The sequence below is a fragment of the Scleropages formosus genome, chromosome 2 (assembly GCF_900964775.1).
Source record: "Scleropages formosus chromosome 2, fSclFor1.1, whole genome shotgun sequence".
Taxonomy (NCBI): Eukaryota; Metazoa; Chordata; class Actinopteri; order Osteoglossiformes; family Osteoglossidae; genus Scleropages; species Scleropages formosus.
The window spans coordinates 14,438,973-14,458,437 of NC_041807.1; the positions used below are offsets into that span (position 1 = coordinate 14,438,973).

The 19,465-nt window shown below is 45.4% G+C and overlaps 2 protein-coding genes across 3 annotated transcripts; one reads left to right on the forward strand and one right to left on the reverse strand.

The window, feature by feature from the left end:
* Nucleotides 1–4,058: 4,058 nt before the first annotated feature.
* Nucleotides 4,059–14,193, reverse strand: etnk1 (ethanolamine kinase 1). Its single transcript, XM_018747462.2, has 8 exons — nucleotides 13,837–14,193; nucleotides 10,896–11,155; nucleotides 10,343–10,483; nucleotides 10,103–10,245; nucleotides 7,714–7,797; nucleotides 6,659–6,819; nucleotides 5,273–5,346; nucleotides 4,059–4,871 (listed from the first exon to the last, which is right to left on the reverse strand). The coding sequence occupies exons 1-8, from the start codon at nucleotides 13,981–13,983 to the stop codon at nucleotides 4,802–4,804; spliced, it is 1,080 nt and encodes a 359-aa protein (XP_018602978.1). The 5' UTR covers nucleotides 13,984–14,193; the 3' UTR covers nucleotides 4,059–4,801.
* Nucleotides 14,194–14,286: 93 nt separating this feature from the next.
* strap (serine/threonine kinase receptor associated protein) lies at nucleotides 14,287–19,465 on the forward strand. 2 transcript variants are annotated; one of them, XM_018747090.2, is made up of 10 exons: nucleotides 14,287–14,959; nucleotides 15,200–15,401; nucleotides 15,838–15,973; nucleotides 16,369–16,450; nucleotides 16,576–16,648; nucleotides 16,727–16,826; nucleotides 17,205–17,342; nucleotides 17,712–17,848; nucleotides 18,111–18,260; nucleotides 18,523–19,465. In XM_018747090.2, the coding sequence occupies exons 2-10, from the start codon at nucleotides 15,290–15,292 to the stop codon at nucleotides 18,582–18,584; spliced, it is 990 nt and encodes a 329-aa protein (XP_018602606.2). In that variant the 5' UTR covers nucleotides 14,287–14,959; nucleotides 15,200–15,289; the 3' UTR covers nucleotides 18,585–19,465. The 2 variants fall into 2 exon arrangements, with proteins under 2 accessions (XP_018602606.2, XP_018602607.2); XM_018747091.2 differs by having other exon boundaries at nucleotides 15,248–15,401.

A 19,465-nucleotide genomic window follows, 5' to 3' on the forward strand; every position in this document is an offset into this window, starting at 1 on the left:
CGCGGGGCCTTTCGAACTCTTCGCGGTGGCGTCCGTTAGGGTCCCGAGAGGCCGGGCGCCGCTCTCGCACCGTGCACGCTTACAATGAGGCGCAGCCACTGCTACAGCGACTCCTCTTTCGGCTATCGCAGCTTACGCTGCTTGAGAAGCGCCGGTGACATTATTTACGCCGAAGGAATGAGTCAGCGATGGATGGAAAGGGACAGCTAAGCGTGGCCTGTTCGCCGGGCCTCGATCGACGCGGAGCTCCGCGCTTTGTCCGTTCCTGCTTGCGTCGTTATCGGCGTAGCTTCTCCACAGCGACCTCCCCTTTGTCGGCCCCTACAGGAGTCGCTGTCTAATCCGCGCATCTCGCTACGCACGTTGACCCCTGACCCTTCATATCCGACCGTGTGCCTCACAAACTGCTGACCGCAAAACGTGGTGTGTGTGTGTGAAACAGCCGATGGAGTTTGTTGCATCGAGTAGCGGTGGTGACACGCTTGCCGCCCTCGAGCAGTGTGCAGCGTCCGCGTGTTATCCGTGTGTGTGTGCGGAGAACGCCCGTTACTTACCGTTACAATCCAGCAGGTGACTCCTTTTCTTGGCCTTTGCAGTCTTACTACACAAGCGTGTTGCTTCCGGTCGAGGGTTCGGCAGCCTGTGGCCCGGGGGGCTCTAACCGTGCCGACGAGAAGAGCGCGTTTGCTGCAGTGAGCGCTAAGTGCCTGCGGAGTGTGTGCGTGCAACCTGTCGGTGGAGGTGCGCCGTTCGGCGCAGGCCGGGGGGCACAGGAGCGCGGCCCCTCCGCCCTGCGTGCGTTACCGCGGCGATGGGAAAGGGACTCCGCTGCTGCCGCCTCGGTCCAGCGGGATTGTGGGAGGCCGGGCCCGTACGCACCGCGGGCCCACGCCGCTGGGGGCCTCACCTCCACGCGCGTGTGCAGCCGTGACGCGAATCCTGCTGCGGGCGCCGTCGCTGCAGTTCACACGTAGTTACTGCACTTATTCTCTTTAAACGCCTCAGTGAAATTTTTCCATATGGTTTTGAAATGGAAATCTGTTCTGTGCCAGATGCAAGAAACAGCTGTTTCCACCCTCCCGCGCCTCCCACACGTACGCTAACGTGTGGGTCCTTCAGCGCTGCTGCGGTACCGCGGTCAGGTTGGTCGGCGGTGTCGGCGGCCGCCTGGTCCTCCGTGCTCACGGGCCTGGAAAACAAACGGATGAACGCCGAGCTACTTGTAGCCTCTCTCTGCCGCTTTGGACTCCTAAATACTGTATATTTAGATTCATCAGGTACTTGTATAAAATTGGTTTAGCACACTGCATTGTATCCCTCATTTACATGTATCAGTTACACTAAGAGCGCAATTTGTTTCTGCTCCATAAGGAGCAATTTTCGAACGCTTTTAAATATAGAAATATTTTCGGATTGGGGTGACATGCAGATGATTTACTCCCACTTCTGTTTGAACGAAACAATGAAAATATAATGAGGTCACCGTGGAGGGAAAAAAACCGAAATGTACAAGCTGTGTACAATTAACAGAAATATAAATACCCCTTGTTTAAACAGTCACTTATCATGAAAATAGTGTGAAGCAGCCTGTCGTGATTAACGAGGTGAGACTTGTGCTAATTACCATTTCCTCCACTAGTAATTAGCTTGGCACGTCTAATGGAGATGAATAAGCGCCCTGACCTTCTCCCCATGCGGCTCACGGGCTCATCTTGCATTTTTACTACTTCGTGCAAAGGGAGGCCTCCTCGTTCCCGTAACCCGCTGGAGAAGCAACCCTCTGGTCCCCCCCCCAGCGAAGAGGCCAGGCCATCTAGCGTGTTGAGCCATAGGTGTGCGTGTGGTAGCAGGGAGGGGGTTTCTGCTCGGCCGGCGCTCCACTGTATGTGTCCAAGGGCAGGTGCCGCCATCCTAAAGAGCAAGGCTTTACTTCTCCTGACAAATCATTAAACAACAATCCCTTGATGAATACAGCAGGTTTGACCGGGTCCTGCACTTTGATGGATGTGGAGTTTGAGTCCCACTTGGGGTGCCTTGTGACAGACTGGCTTCCCGTCCTGGGTGTGTCCCCTCCCCCTCCAGCCTTGCACCCTGTGTTGCTGGGTTAGGCTCTGGCTCACCGTGACCCCGCTTGGGACAAATGGCTTCAGACAGTGTATGTGTGATGTTTTGTGAAGAACCAGTGTATTGCTCTCAAGTTCTGGTATTGCGTTGTGCAACCACAGCGGTGGAAAAATACCTCTCTGTTGTTCTTGCGCAAGCCCTCAGCACATTTAAACCGGTTTGGTCAGTCCCGTGCACACCCACCCAGATTCCATGGTAACTAATCACTATATACCTTTACAACCCTGCTGTTTGTTACAGGCGAGACAACCGCTTTAGACTCCTAATGATTCTGTGGGTGGCTGTGCTTGGAAGGTTCCACATTGCATACTTTCTCACAATGAAGCGTTTTGGCCGAGACTGTTTGCAAGATGACCTTTACAGAACGACAGGCGTGGAAGTCTGGCCAACGAGGAGGGTCCAGGTGGAAAGAGCTGCACTGAATGTCATGGCCCGTGTAATTATTCTGAACGGAGAACATTAACAGGGAAAATTATGCAATTTAACTCCTGTAAAACAGTGATGAGTAAGGGATGGTGGGTGGAAGTGTGTGTCTTGGGCCCTGTGCAAGTACAGGTACTCTGTATACAGACTGCTATTTGTGTGCAGATGTGTGGTTTTTCCTGTTTATTCAGCACATAGGATCCCTTTCCCAAAGAGAGAGAGAGAAGGGGGGGATAGACACAGTAGGTGAAAGGGTGGTGTAAATAAGTTTTTGTTCCTCATTACCAGGACACCAACACAGGATGGGGGCTTATTTATGAGGACAGGACAGACAGCAGATGCACAACATCCACCCACCACATCATGTGCCAACAACTGCGAAGCAATTAGTCTTGGGGCAAAAGCCCAAACTGTGACTGAATGGTGCACAATCTATCACTCATCAGTGGTAACGTGGACGCTGCTACATTTAATACAAATTACCTCGTAAGTAGATAATGTTACTATGCTTGAATCATTTGACAAGACTCCATAACAGAGGCAGACAGCAGCGAGATCTTAAAGTTTATTTCAGTTTAGAGCACTTTGATAGTCGAGTGTCACACTTTCACAGTTTCATCCAGCTTTTTTATATTAGGTTTTAGAAAAGGGGACTTTTATTTACAGTATTTCACAAAACATCAGATATTGCATGCCTTCAAGTGTCCGCATATATACATATTTACTGAAAGTGTGAGCAGTTTCTTAATGAGGTAACACAGAGCCACCCAACACGAACAGGAGGGGTGTCAGTGTTCGGCAGCATTTGAGATCTTGGGTTCAACAGCAAATGGGTGCAGACTGCAATAGTAAATTAGGGATAATGGGCTACTCTTGTAAGTATTTCTACCATTATCTGTGTCACTACATGTCTAAATTTGTATTTTGTTGCAAGAATATCAGAAATCCTATCCTGCTACTGGATCAATTTAAAAATCATGTTTGTAGGATAAACTTTGGTCTCAACTGCCAAATATATTTCTTTGACTTAAAAATTCACTGCAGCCCAACCACCAGGAAACCATAGAAGATGGGGGAGGAACAGGTACCACAGGTAGGGGGGGGGGGAAATTGATTGTTCCCATCTAAGGCATACAAGGTCCATTTTTGCAGCTCAGTGCACTTTTGCACTAACAGTTCCTGCAGTGTCTCACAACGTTAACTGTTGGGCTTTCGGGGACCTGCACAGTAAGAGAGCAAATGTCTGATGGAACAGGACATGGGGCACAGAACTGCATGGCTGCCTTCAGTCACTTATTGCTGGGATGGGCTTAGCTGTGTGCAACCTGGACAGCATCTCCAAGGGAGCACCCTCCATGTTAAGGCACCAGGACCCCCTCCAGTTCTGGCTGCAAACAGTCATTCGTGACATAAAAACTGCACTTTCCAAAAAGATAAAAGCCATAGACTTCTATTTTCAATACAAGAGGCTATGTGCATTATTTACAAGCAAAAAAAAAAAAAAAAAAAAAAAAAAAAAAAAAAAAAAAAAAAAAAAATTTAAGTACTTTGGTGTAGGTTTGTCTATCAGTCCTATTCTTCCTGTGAAGAATCCCTTCAGCTTAGCACCGTGTTGGAGATGGAGCAGCAAGACAAACTCTGAAGCAGAGTGTGGTTGGAGCCAAGATCACGTGGAGCACAGCATCCTGGCCAGAAAGCGTCTCCCAGAAATCCAACACGTACCAACAGTCAATTGGTCCCTGAATTTTAGACCTTATCACAGCTACGCCAACTAAATTTGAAACGTGAGACTGATGTACACATGACTTTCTACAGGAAGAGGGAGGCATTCCTCTGAAACACACCTGTAGGCACAGGGATGGAACTTTAAGGGACTAGTGCCAAAAATATGTAAACATTTGCGAACGAGCTCAAACTAATAAAGTAACCCCTGACCACAGTGCAAAACCTACACTTCCACTGTACCCCCAAAATGACCCTCTAGACCGGAGCGCTACAACAGTATCAGCCAACTAATAGTGGTGAGGTTGAAGCAGAACTCTGCTAGCAAGGAAGGCAGGGTAATTCAGAGCTTATGGTGGGATGAAAAGTTAGTGCATTTGTACAAGATTAATCATGCAAAGTCAGGGCTAGGGAGGGGAAGGGGCAGCTGCTGGCTGGCTAGCAATAGCAGTCATATCACAGCTGGGGATGTGCTTGTCCGCATACTGTTCGGGATTCCACCAGGTCTGTAAGCGTAAAAGCCATCAGTGCATTAGGGAAAGCTCAGCGCCGTGACCTCCGGCTTCATCTTGAAATACTGGCTGAAGCGCAGAATGGCATACCTGTGCACGAGAGAAGCAGGCAAAGGGTTCACATCCATATCCCAGTTCTTACATAGCTCCTCCCACTGTGTTTTCAAAACCCTGCAGAAGCATGACTATGGTGCTGTGTGAATACAGGAGGGGCCAGGTGCTCCAGGGCAACTGAGACAGTGAAGGCCACCATAGAAACTGTCTCATAGGATGGCATTTCGCAGCTATAGCGAACATGATCAGACCGGCTTTGACCAGAACAGACAACTACCCGCCTGTGTTTGCCTGTGACAGCTTATCTTCTAAGCTGAGAAGTGCAAGGCATGAGACCGCAACAGATATCCAACACAAAGGCCGTTCTGTATTAAAGCCAAAGCGGCAATAAGACACTGCACAATTTACCTAGACACGGAGTGTTCACAAGCACTTACCCCAGGAAATCAAAGTCAATGGTGGAGTACTGGGCTTGAATGAGAGCCCACAGACCCCAGAAGAAATGAGAGGCCTACAAAACAGAGAAGGGTGGGGAGAGTTAACCTGGTGTCAAGCAGCAAAGTAAATACTGACCAAGTTGGTACAAAAAGAAAGTGACTGCAACTCATGGATTTCAACACAAGAATGTCCAGTTCCTTAAATAAGCAGTCACTGGCGAGCACAAACTGGAACTGTGACAAGGGCAGTGAGACATGTGAGAACAAAAAGCTGCACAACAGGTTCACACAGGACAACTATGTAATTTGCTGGTTTCAGCTCTGAATGTTGGTGTGTGTGGATACAGTATCACTGAAGAGTTCAACAGGAAAAACATAACAGCCTCCTTGAGGAGGCTCAACCTGTTCTGTGGTTGAAAACATGGTGCTGTTGCCAGTCTATACTGTGTGCTATTGTGCTTCACTCCACAGGCATGCAAATTGAAGGCTGGTGGCAATAAGTCCCACGAGGACCTCTGCAGTTCTACCTGAGCAGAATACTTGAATTCCTACCATTAAATATCCAGCTGTATTAAATGCTTAAATGGTCATACTGTAGTAATGGTAATAGGAGTGTAATCCATATATTTAGAGCATAGAAAACTACCTCATTTTTGTACCTGGCAAAGGCTACCCTAATACTTGGGGTATGCACTGTTTGGTTGCATTTCATTTGAACTCTACAGCCCAGAGTAACAATGTTTTTTCTGAAACTTGCTCTAATGCACGTTTTTCCATTTCAATTATTTTTAATTGGCAAAAAGTACATTGTACAACAAAGCTATTGTCAAATTCATTTAAGGTATTTACAATCTTTTTTCCCCCCCCTCTAGCATTGTGCCTATATTCCTTTCAAGGTCTAATCATGGAGGCAGGAGAAAGATTAAAGTGCTCTTTTCAAAGTATTCTCCCTGCTTTTCAGAGGGACAAAACTGAGCCTTTGTCTTCATCTGCAAGTAAACGAAGGATCGTCACAATGGACTGGAAAACCCAAACAGTTAATGACACAAAAGTACCACGCTGTGTTCACCGTTCTCCCAAATCTAGACAACTTTAATTGCTTCATCGTGCAAGACTGAGCTCTACAAGGATTCCAGAGTATTCTTCAGAAGCAGTGAAGGAGCCATGAACTGGGTACAAAGTGGACGTGTGCGACAAAGGTGTGTGCGCGCGCGGTTGGCCTCTGCACAAAGTGCAAGAAAAATCAGAAACAAGGCCAGGCTATACTACAAATGATTTTTGAATGATTGCTGCTCTGTGGCATGATTACAAAAATGGGCACCCTTCACATATCTGAGGGAAACATCACTATGCTGTGAGCCAATACAGTGTGGAGTATACACTTACCAAAGCAAAGTTGTTGACCTGCACATACAGGACCTCCACTTCTGCCTGGGAAACCTCAGCCCCTAGGCCCTTATACTCTTTGTAGGCTTCCAGATATGCTCTCAGCCACTGCAGCTGCAGATCACGTTCAGGATAAAGGCTGTAGTCCACTTCATTCAAACCTGTGGATCACAAGCAATCACTCATTGGCTGTTCTTAGATGTTCTTTATAAACCACTGGCCGCACAATACATTACATGAGTTGTTCTAGCCAAACTACTCTGTCCCCCTGTAAGACCCATGGGGATGCAGGTATAATTAATACTGAGTACACAAAAGATTAAGAAATCAAGATCTACAAGCTCATAACAGACAGTCTTGTTCAAGTGTGGGGTGAAGCATCTGTAATCTGTATTACAATGTATGAACGTGATTAGGATTAGTCTATCCTGAGTTTTGTGCACCTACTCATGCAATGACCATTGGTGCATGAAGTGGAGAAAAACTAGGTTTACTTAATCACATGTCTGCAACTGTCTTTCTCCTAAGGTAATGTACAAATTGTATTTTCTCTGATATGTACGTCACTTCAGAGAAAAGCATCTGCTAAATGAATAAACATATTCCAAAATCTGTTTTTACAAGAGACAACCTTAACTCCTACTGCTGGAGTTGAGTTTTCCCAGAGAAACCAAGAAGAGTTCACAGAGAACAAGCAGACAAATTAACATTATGCAATATTCACATCATGAATGAGTGTCAATTGCACCATGTTGGTCACATCTGGAGGCAATAACAGAACTGACAGTGACTAACTATAGGTACAGCCAGGAACTGACTAGCAGAGTAATAAATACTGGTCTAGTGAGTCTAGTCGACAGCTGAAACTAACTTTGCCTCCTGTTATCTAAAAGGCAAACTCAGGTCTTGTTACAAGTTTCAAATGACAACCCTTGATAAGAGAGGCATGTGGATTAAATACACACCACTTAAAATTGGTTTGCAATTTCCTCACTGAAGTGATTGATCAGTCATTTCTGGTCTACAAGGGAACAGTAAACAGCCCTCATGCTTACCTGCAAACTCGTTGAAATGGTTGCCAATATCATAGGCTTGGTAATTGTAGCCAGCATACTCATAGTCGATAAACTTTACATTACCTGGCACAGACAAACAAAGGAAAAACTTGTTACGAACAAGACACTGGTGCAGACTTTAAGCCCCAGACAAAGGTTCATACTATGTGTGTGCGGCCTGACTGTCCAGCTCCCCCACAGACGGACATTCTACGTGGTGTTTGAGCAGGGGAAGAGTTTGTATTTTGAGAAGAGAAGTTGCATGAAGAGGCATAACAGAAAGGCAAAAGGCTACAGGCACAAATGCACATACAGCATGCTGAAAACACACAAAGAAGAGTGCTAGACAGAACACTACAACCCATTCAAGATTCAATACAAAGCTATTAATAAAAAGATATGCAAGAAGGAAATTTCAGCAAAATGTCTATGGTTAATAGCATTAATTTTGGGTAAGTCAATACTATTACAGGAATGATCATCAAAACAGAAGACCAATCAAGTGAAAAGTGCAGAACACTGAATCCTGTGTGAAATCTTTAACAGTGCCCAAAGTTACATGCAGAACAGAGGGAGGGAGGAAAACTGACAAGAGTGCCTTCTAGTGGCAAGACTGTGCTGTATGCAGTATCACACTTACTGTTAATATGAGTAGGTAAAGAAAGGTATTGTCAAAATACAAAGTCTTACCCCTGGATTTAAAATTGGGGGGGGGTTGGGGGGGCAAAAAAAAAAAACTGGGAAACTGCTGCCATTTGTTTTCTTTGAAATACTGGATCCCTCCCACCTTAAAGTCATTTCTTTTTTCCTTCCCTTCGGATATGTGGCACTGGTATACATGAAAGCAGAGTTAGTGCGATCTACTCTCTGCTTCCAATAAGTGTGTATGTGCCCTAGTATTGGGGTCATGTGCTGACACTGTGTGGGGCTTTATTTTTATTTATTCATTCTTTTTAAACTGTAAGCTGGGTCTGTGGTTGCGTGTCAGCTTTTATATACTGCCATGTTTGGTCTACAGAAGGAGACACATGAGATGGTTACCGGGCCAGGTGTGGTCCTAGCGGGACACAACAGAACACCTCCAGTCAGTGGCTATAGCCCTGTGCAGCAGATGAAGAGGTTTGGGCACACTCACATCTGACACAGAACACAAACAGCTTCACTACAGACGCTGCGCACCTCCTCCTCCTCCTCCCCCTCCCCATTCCCCTGCACATCCTCCAATCCGCTGTGGCCTCACACACCCCTGCAATGCTGCCTTTTCATTGGCTCTAAGGGGACCCAATCAGCTCAAGTCACTTGTATGCAAATGACATCTTCCTGTGTGAGATGCACAGCAGGTTTCAATTTCTGAGCCTCTGGGATTTTGCTTCTATTTCACTGTAGCTTTTTCCCTTTGTCATTTGACTGAAGCAGAGCCAATAGCTACTAACCCTGCCAACGGCCTTCAGAGAAAGCAAGACCCTCCCTGCGAAGACAACCTTACTGAGGTAGACAGCAGTCAAAATCAAAAGGGAGTTTAAACCAGCACAAATCCCATTTCGACTGGGCCTGGTCAGTTTTTAGTTTGTCACTGAACTGGACGTGGCCGGTTAGACTGCAGTACGGTACTGGGCGTAGCCGCTCAGAACCATCTCACCCCTCCAGCAGGCGGCGCTGTCGCTCCTAGGAGAGAAAAAAAATCTGGACACAAGGAGCCATGAGACCGCCCACCCCCCCCACAAGAGCGACTCTGGACCTCCAACCCTCCCAACACCCCCTGACCACAACATCCTTGCTGCCCCAACCCTGATTTCTCCAATGACCCCACCCCCTCCAGAAAAAGGAGGAAGAAAGGAAAAAAAAATAAAAAACATGGAACCATAATAGTCCATAGCACCTACAATGTGTAGGAGTGGCCTGGTGAGTTTGCATTGCTCCATTTCAGTGAGCTATTAGTAGGGAAATACATTCAGGTTAACACAAATTAGAACATTCCAGAAGTACCACTTTCATACACATTTTCAAAGCCATAAATCCCTGCTACTGTGCTGATGAGAAAGCCCCTCAGTAGAATTAAATCTGAGCTTTCCTGGCCAGATCCATAAGTAATGAACCCAGTGTACAAAAGCCAAGCCATTCTGTAGCAGGAAGTCTGGCTAAAGCTACAGTGTTGTCCTGAATTTGCCATTAGTTGCCAGCAGTAGCATATGTACATCTTTTCCCCTCTCACTTGGTACTGTTAGGCACCTTTTTAAATGCAGCCTTACCAGATGGAATGAGGGGGCAGGGCAAGCATGCTCCACCCCCTCTCAAGGGCACAAACCACACAGGGTGCAATGTCACCCAGGCCACAGGAAGAACATTTTGTCCAGGGCCAGGGTCTGCAATGCAGGCAGCAATGGCTCACCTGCTGCCTCGTTGTAGATGATGTTTTTACACAGCAGGTCGTTGTGGCATAGCACTACAGGTGAGCCCAGCACAGACAGGCTCTGCTGCAGCCACAGCATCTCTTCACGCAGTTGCATGGCACTTGGTACCTCCTGTGTGAACCTGAGGGCAACAGGAACAGCAGTTATGACCTGCCATTGCATGCAAACACTGCTACCCATCTCATATTCTGAAGTGTGCTAATATGGTTCATTCCTACCTCATGTTTTTGGCAGGGTCCTCAAAGTGGGTTGGCACTAACGAGAAGTACTTGCCCATCTTCATCCATAGGTCAGATTTGGGCACCCAGCCATTGTGGGCATGAATGGCATGGTACTTTGCCAGCTGCCTTGCTATTGGCCTGTGAAGTACAATTAATCAATCAAAATTAGCAAATGGTCTGCTGTGATATTACACCTCAGGGCACAAAAAGCCTCAAAGGACAAAGTATCAGCTTGCCAATTGTACATCATTGTTAATAGGCACGATTGTATACAACCGGCAGCATTGTCAAAAGCTTATCTCCATATGCACCTGATTGTGGAACAATGGCTGTTCAGAACCCTGTTAAGAATTCACTTTCTTGTGAGTGTATACACCCCCCCAAAGCACTAAATTTTAGAAGGATGATACCATTAGTATATGTAAGAGAATACCCAGTCATATACCATAACTGATCCCTTCATGAGTACCACACAAATGATCATTACAAGTGTGTACATGCATTTTGGCTGCAAAACATGTGCTTGTGTGACTGCAGCCCAAGTGTGTACCTGAATATGGAGGGGCAGCGGATGTGCTGTGGGTCAAGAGCGGTGCCCTGCAGGAACTCGTAACACAAGCCATTGTTGAAGGTACAGTAGAGTTGCGGAGCACAGCGGTGAGCCTGCAATACACGGAAGCTCTTCACTTCGTTGTCCCGGTCCACGAAAAGCTCTGTCTTGTTTCCATAAATGCGCACCAGGACCACATCCTGCATGGCTCCTCCCACATAGCAACCGATCAGCTTGTTCGTGATGCCATCAGTGAAGAACTATAGAGAAACCCAGAGAAGAGTGGTTATTGGAACAAGTTTGCAGACATCACTAAACTTTCCGAACACTGACATAACACCTTTCAGAGTGTTCACTTCTGACATTTGTGACATGCACTAAGCAAATAATGTTCAGCATAGGGCTGAAGCAATATTCTCCCTTACACTAGTTTATATTTTCCTTGCCAGACTGACACCTGTAAACTGAGTGAAAACATATCTTTGCATCTATGCCCTTTACAAAACATCCTTCATTTGAATGAAATGCAGATTTCTACATCTGCATTAACCTGGAAAGGAGAAACAGCCAGTAATATGATCTCAACTCCAAATCCAACAAGCCCAATAGGGGAAGCAGTGAGTAGGAGTGGTCTCCCCATTTTGGGTTTATGAATGGAAAGGGTACATTCTTCAGATGACTGTCATTCCAGCCTAATCTAGTGCATCATGTACTAGAAAGGGGTGTCAAAGAATGTTATTTTTCTGCTGCCAGCAATGCATGGCATTTGCTGAGCTACTCTTTCCTCATCATTGATGAATGCATAGGGGCTGGGGGTGGTATGTCACACAACGTGGGAAGGAAGTCACGTGATTACACAATCACACAGCTAAGGGCCACTTCAGGCAGGCAGCCGCAGGTAGATGGTAAAGGTCTCTTCCTCTCCTATAAAACTGCAGCACCAGCTCAAACCAAAGTCTTACTACACACATCCCCTCAGAACAACCCATGTCATCCTGTAGAGTGACTTTCAAATTAAGTTTTTAAAATGTGGAATGTTAAAAATAGACTTTAAACTCATAGGTTACTACAGTATCTCAAAACTAAGATCTGCTAACATGTCAGATCAGTAATACTAACCCCAGAGAAAGTAGCATGGTCAGCTTTATTCTGTTCATTCACAGATGCACTTCCACCTTGCAAACAAGACTAAAACACTTGTTATGTGGTCAGTGAAGCAGAACACCCCTCCCACCACACTATGCCCAGCAAAGTGCATCCCAGGCTTTATGGGGTAAACAGGTTGAACAGAGCCACTCCCAGGCCTTAAAACACAGAGCAATCCAAGAGCTTTGTGTACCATCAATATCAAATAACTGGAGTGCTTTGATAAGACAACATTAGAATGAAATCAGTAGTAGTTACCCTCATAAAAGATATCAATGAGTAAGTTTACCTTAGAAGTATTTTGTCATTAATTAGACAAATCTTATCCAATTCATAGCTATCAATATGAAAACATTAAATATTAATTCTGCTGGCATTTGACAATCAAAATGGGAGCATGTATACTCTTCAGGCTCTCCCTTTCACCCCTTCTGTAAACAAACTTCCCTTATATGGCAGCTCCAAGGAAGCTGGGAATGCAACACTTTTGCACAGCACAGCAGTTACTACATCTAGAAAAAGGACAGAAACTCAGTCTCACATTTTGTAAAATCAGAAGAAATCTTTAGCATCAAAACAAAGTCAGCACGCTCCACAATGGGCAAGATGACATTCTGCAGACATACTAACTCCAGAGAAAAACTGATTCGGGAAAAAAAAGGAGATCTTTAACACAGCCGTTAGGAGTGTTGAGTCCAGCAGAACACATGACTGGACAAGAGTTCCCCAAAAATACACCCACATACTGAAGTCCCGCAGGGGGGCTGGCAAAGACCACCACACACCTGTAAACAGCAGTGTCACCACATTATTCACACTAGACCAGTTCAATCAGGATATAATTTATCCATGACAGCTCACCCACACAACTCCAAACTCACTCATCACCTGTTTCCACATTCATTTACATTTAAACACACTTCCAGACTGCACCGATAAAATGTAAATACTGGTAGTGTGGTGGTTAGAGCTGCTGCCTTTGTATCCAAAGATTGCACATTCAAATCCCACCCCACCAGGCTGTAGTGCCCTTGAGCAAGGTAGTTACCCTAAAAAAAAAAAACACTAAATTTACCCAAGCTGCTCATATGGGTAGATAACTAAGTAACTTACACCACCACTTTGAAGGCATCAGGTAAAATGAATAAATGGGAAGTAAATGTAATGCATGGGTTTCTACGGGAAGAACAATTATAAACATTAAACATGTCACTTCCACTTTCCTTCGTGTGGAAAAGAAACGATGCCTTTCAAACGCTGTGGAGGACATATGAATTATACACTGAAATGTGAGGCGCCACTTGCGTCACCAGTCAGAGAGAGAGAGAGAGAGAGAGAGAGAGAGAGAGAGAGAGAGAGCGCGCCAGCTTTCGCCTTCTGAGTCACAGCGAGTGACCCACTTGAAACGAGCCAGGCCCTTCCCGCGCGCTGCACAGCGGGTACTTCTGAAGCAGAACGAACGAACAGGGGGCCCTGTTCAGTGTCCGCGAGCCGCCCGTCCCCCATTAACAACGTCACCAAAACGTATAGCACTACTTCGATAAGCGTTTTATTTAAGAGATTAATGCGTACACGTTTTAAAGGCGTGTGACGTGTTATTCCGTGCCTAAGCGGGTTTCCGCCAGCCGAACCGAACGCCCGCCTCCTCTCCGGGGGCCCAAGCCAAGGCACAGCCGACTGACGCAGCTCTCGAGTCTGCAGAGAGAGCGCAGCCCTGCGGCCTTGTAGCCAAGACAACTCGCACCCCCCCGAAGGGTTTCTCACAGCCTGCTAGAAGAGACGACTTGCACGCTACCTTCATTTTGACCTCCGACGGCTTCCAGTTGGGTCTCAGCTCCTTCATCAGTTTCAGCGCTCCGGGCCTGAAATCCTGCGCGTCTACTGTGACATCTAACTTGGGGACGGCCGGAGCTCCGTCCGGTACGTGGATGAAGTTGGCCATGACTAAAGAGCGAAAACTATAGACTCTTTTCTTGATTTCGCGGGTGATTTTTCTAATTTTTTTGGACGAAAGTTGCGCGTCAGTAAACTGTGCTCAGGAGCGCTCGGAACCAGGTGTTTTATGTGCGCTACGTGCCTCTCGCGGAGCAGCTACGCCTCCTGGAAAATTCCACCCGCGTATAAAACCTAGGTGCGGTGCATTGTGGGCGCTCACGTGACGCACTGTTGGATGAGACGATATCTGTCTTGTAAAGAATGCGTAGTTCAGACGTCACTTCGTTCTGTTCTTTCAATGTAATTCGAATTTGTTCAGCCCCTGGGAAGTCAAGCGTTTTTGAGGATATCTGAAACACCGCTCGTGATGTGCAGTGCGGTTTTATGCTAGGACAGTCAGCCTCAAAATGTATATTTCACACACAGAAGTGAACATTTTGAACGTCTGCGTTTTATTTCCAAAGCATTCGTGGGAACCTGTAAAGCTTCGTAAGCTAGAATTTGAATTTGTAACGTTTTTTTAAAGATCAGTTGTCAAATGAGGACTAAAAACGACGCTAAACTTTGCTTTCCCTTTCTTTATTCCCAGCCTCTACTACCTTAAAATGAAATATAATTATTTTAATGCTTACGTGCCGTAAGATTTTACGGAATTATGAAAATTAATGAATTCAAGTTTTCATTGCGGGTGCTGGGGTGGGCTGGTTTCTATTCTCACACGACTGTCTATGTTTCCACACGGACCAGTACCGAGTACTAAATTTCCGAATTAGCTGTTCCGGTTCGCATTGTTGTCCTCCTTCCACTTCCTGTCAAATTGGAGCCGTTCTCCGTCATCCCCATTCGGCCCCCACACGAGTTGCATGTACTGTAGCCGGTGGCACCGTTCTTTGTAGGGGGGGGAGTGAAACTGTTCGGCCCCCGCCCGGGGATAAGGCAGCGTGTGTCCCGCTTTGCGTTCTCTGCCTGCGGTGGATTTTGTGGTAAGTGGGCGAGCTGTGGACTCGTAGAACACGGACACGGAGTGACGGACGGAGCTGTGAGCCTGTGCTGTGGCGTCCAGCACGCAAGCCGGTTTTATGCCGACAACGTCTGTTTAAGTTAAACTTTAATTTGATTCGACCGCAGAAGCGAATGAATTAGTGACTTTTTTTTTAATTTTATTTATTTATTTATTTATGCACTGTGTCTTTCTATATTCTCCTCTTGACTTGTTGTTCCAGACCCCCTACCCTAGGCCGTAGTCAGCATCCCGTTCTCTCCGTCTCCAGTTTTGGGCCCGATCTGACCATCACTGCTGAGGACTGTTAACTATGGCCATGAGGCAGACTCCACTGACCTGCTCCGGACACACCCGACCCGTGGTGGACCTGGCCTTCAGTGGAATAACCCCCTACGGTTATTTCCTCATCAGCGCATGTAAAGGTACGTAATCATGTGGTCAGTTCCTCCCAAACTTGCATCAGCACACTCAATCTGTCTGAATAAAGTGCAGTTACTCTAGTCTGTATGTTCCTGTAGTCTTGCTTTGGTGGTTGTTTTATTCTTACATATGTTCCTGGCGCGGGGGCGCGGCGGGTTTGGCCGGGACCCGCCCTCTGGTGGGTCTGGGGTTCGAGTCCCGCTTGGGGTGCCTTGTGATGGACTGGTGTCTCGTCCTGGGTGTGTCCCCTCCCCCTCCAGCCTTGCGCCCTCTGTTGCTGGGTTAGGCTCCGGTTCACCGTGACCCCTCTTGGGACAAGTGGTTTCAAACAATGTGTGTGATGTTCCTAGCAGAAATGCTCTCCAATGTGTCCTTCTGTTGAAGCTGTGAGCTGCCAGTTTTCTGTACTACCGTGTTCTTATGTCCTTCTTTCCACAGATGGCAAACCCATGTTGCGCCAGGGGGATACAGGGGACTGGATCGGGACATTCCTGGGTCATAAGGGTGCTGTTTGGGGGGCCACTTTAAATAAAGAGGCAACAAAAGCCGCCACAGCAGCTGCAGATTTTACAGCGTGAGAATGCACCTTCCAGTCACACACATGTATATACACAGCAAAATAGTCAGATATAACTTGAGTACATTGCATTAGGACATCTTCATCACTTAAAAGTCTTGTTTTTTTTAGTATACACCCTAATAAACACTTACATATCCCTAATTCCTGTTACTTTTGGAGTAGGTGTCTGACTAGCTTTAAGTTTACGAAAAACACATACACACCCACATATTCAGTTTTTTTTCCTTTTCTCATCACCTCAGATATTATAATTCCTCTCTTAACCAGAGCAGTGTGTGGGCCAGTCATCTGTTGTTCTCGTTTCTCTTTCTCTCTCTGCCCAAACTAAAGTGTCGTGTACATTGTGTTATTTTATTTTTTCCTCTTTCTCGCTCTCTCTGTATTCACAGTAAGGTATGGGATGCAGTCACAGGTGATGAGACCCTTACACTGGCCCACAAGCACATTGTCAAAACTGTCCACTTTACACAGGTGAGCTCCTGGTTCATTCTGTACATCTGAAAACACCCATTGAAAAATAAACATTTAAAAATGTACTTCAGATCATCTGAAATATATAGTTATGAGCCAAACTGTCTCTGACTGTCTATTTGTAGGACAGCATCTACCTGTTAACAGGGGGAAATGATAAAGTATTACGCGTCTTTGACCTCAGCAAACCTGAAGCAGGTGAGCATTTGTGACACAATGGTTTTTAGCTATGTGTAATGAAGTGTGAAAGGATTACATGTTTCTGGTTTCCCACAGATCCCCAGGAGTTCACAGGACACACTTCTGCCATCAAAAAGGCACTGTGGTGCAACAGTGACAAACAGATTCTGTCTGCTGCAGACGATAAAACTGTCCGGTGAGATTTGTTTGCATCATTGACGCACATACCATCCCGCTTGTACCATTTCACCGCTTGTACCATTTCACCACTCGCAGGACTATAACCCATGTCCATGACACCTCATTGACATACAAAGCACCATGCAAACAGAATGCAGTAGCACATTAAGGATTTGCACATGCTGAAAGGAGCTATTGGTAAAAGAAGGTTTAATAAGAAAAAAATAGTAAAGATTTTAAATCCAGCTTAGATGGCAGAATGTGACACAGGTCCTTAAGCAAGCAACTATTTAAATTATAACATTGATCTTTGTGGCAGTAAAAAAAAAAAAAAAAAAACAGCAGCAATAATGCAGCCATTGCACATGCTAATGCCCTGTTCTCCTGTGTTCAGTCTGTGGGACAGAAATACAATGGAGGTGTTGAAGACTCTCTCCTTCGACGTATCAGTCAGCAGCATGGAATACATCCCTGACGGAGAAATCTTGGTGATCACCTATGGGAAAACCATCGCTTTCTACAATGCACTCAGGTAGAGAGACAGAACAGTATTTCTTAACAAATGTGGAATTAAGTAAATCTTGTGGGTAATCATTCTCTTGGAGAGTTATTGGGTTTTTTTGTGTTGTACCATGTAGTTTATTTCTATGCTTACAAAAATGTATTTTGTAGATTAAAAAAACCATCTTTAGACTAGAATCCTGCCTCATCATAACTTTAATTTTACCTGTGCAAAATAACAGCAAAACAAACTGACTCCTGGTCTGTTATAGGGTGTAGTTGATAATCCATGTTCTGAAGAAGACAGTCTTGATGTTGTTATATTAGGGTCGCATATTTGGTTGTGTCTGAACCTAGTCTGTAACATTTGTTGTCTTTTACCCGTGGACTGGCCATACAGCCTTGAGCTGATCAAGACTGTGGACGCTCCAGCTTCAATCCACTCTGCCTCCCTGCATCCGGAGAAGGACTTCTTTGTGGCAGGCGGTGATGACTTCAAGCTCTACAAGTATGACTACAGCACAAAGGAAGAACTAGGCAAGTGCTTTTGCCCAGAGAGCTCTTCTGCTCTTGATATTTTATTAATTTTTTTCGTTATTAAAAAAAACACATCTCAAAGCCATTTTGGTTAGACTTTGGCTTTCATGTCATACTTGAACAGGAAAACTAATTTTATACCACCTTCTGTTTACTAGAAGAGTCCTAGATGAGTGCTGCTATGTTGTATTAAGTGGGCCATCGCTTTCCACCTGTATGGAAAATTTTACAGATTGTGCACCTGTATCTTTCCCCCATGCAGAGTCATACAAGGGCCACTTTGGACCTGTGCACTGCGTGCGGTTCAGTCCAGACGGAGAGCTATATGCAAGTGGCTCAGAGGATGGGACACTGCGGCTATGGCAGACTGCTGTAGGCAAAACCTACGGTTTGTGGAAGTGTGTTCTTCCTGGTGAGTCTGGGATTGTGCAGTTTGTTTTTGAGGGTTCATGGGGAGAGGGATTTGTTTTGTTTAAAAAAGTACGTGTTGGGTCGACAAGTTTTGCTACATCGGATAGTGTCTGTTCTTGATATAAAGGAATGGAAATGTATATTTTTCTGGTAAAGTTTATGTTTAGTTTGAGTTGGGTAAAAGGAACGTGTGTTTTGTCTGACTTTGCAAATAGTTACAGACATGTCCACTTACTGCCATATCCCAACTGTTCGATGTGCAGAGGAGCTGGTGTCGGAGAACTCGGACACACTGTACTGCAACACCCCGGAGATCAAGGCTTGAGACCCTAAGCTGTACGCCGAGGTTGAGGAGGAGAGCAAATTCAGGGGGTCCCACAAATTTAAACCCCCCAGCGGGATAGAAGGTCACTCCTCCTCAGGGAGAGATATCATATTGAGCACACCCGGGAGTTTGACCACAGATAGATGTAATGCATATACTCCCTTCCCACATACAGACAGACACACACACACAGTTAAACACATGCAGGCACACAGTGAGCCCGTTCAAGAAAAATACACCACACCCTATAATTACACAGAGACTATTCTCTACCTTTGAAGTAGAGCACATATTTACATACACGCATAGTTGCATACATAACAACATGAATTTACACCAGAGGAAAGTAGTAGACCTGTGTGTGTTACCACGCTACAGGTGCCTGCTTTTCTTTCTTGGTGAGGTCAGATTTCATCCTTTATCCTTCGTTGGTCTGTACCCAGCACTATGTGGGCTGCTTTTGTTATGTTTTGTTGTGAACATTGGAAACTGTTTTTTGGCCGTGGTGATGCTTTACTTGATTTTGTTTTATTGATGAAAACGTACTGGGATAAATTTACTTAAAATTGACAAGAAATGCAAGACTGTTTGGGTTCTTTGCTTCTTCCCCTCTAGTTTTAAAAAAAAAAAAAAAAAATGCAATGTTGCAATTGAATTTGAGTCTTAAAAATATAGACATCTGCATTTTCAGTTTGTCTGCAAGTTTTTCACCACTGCCCACCTTGCACATCCTTAAGTCTGAAAATCTAATTTAGCCAAATTAGATACAAAGACTGCTAAAATGTAATTAAAGGAAATCTCTGTTGTAATCCAGAATATGCCATTCAGTAAGGTGTGTTTTTCAATATATTTTACTGGAATGCCACTAAATAAAAAGGTAA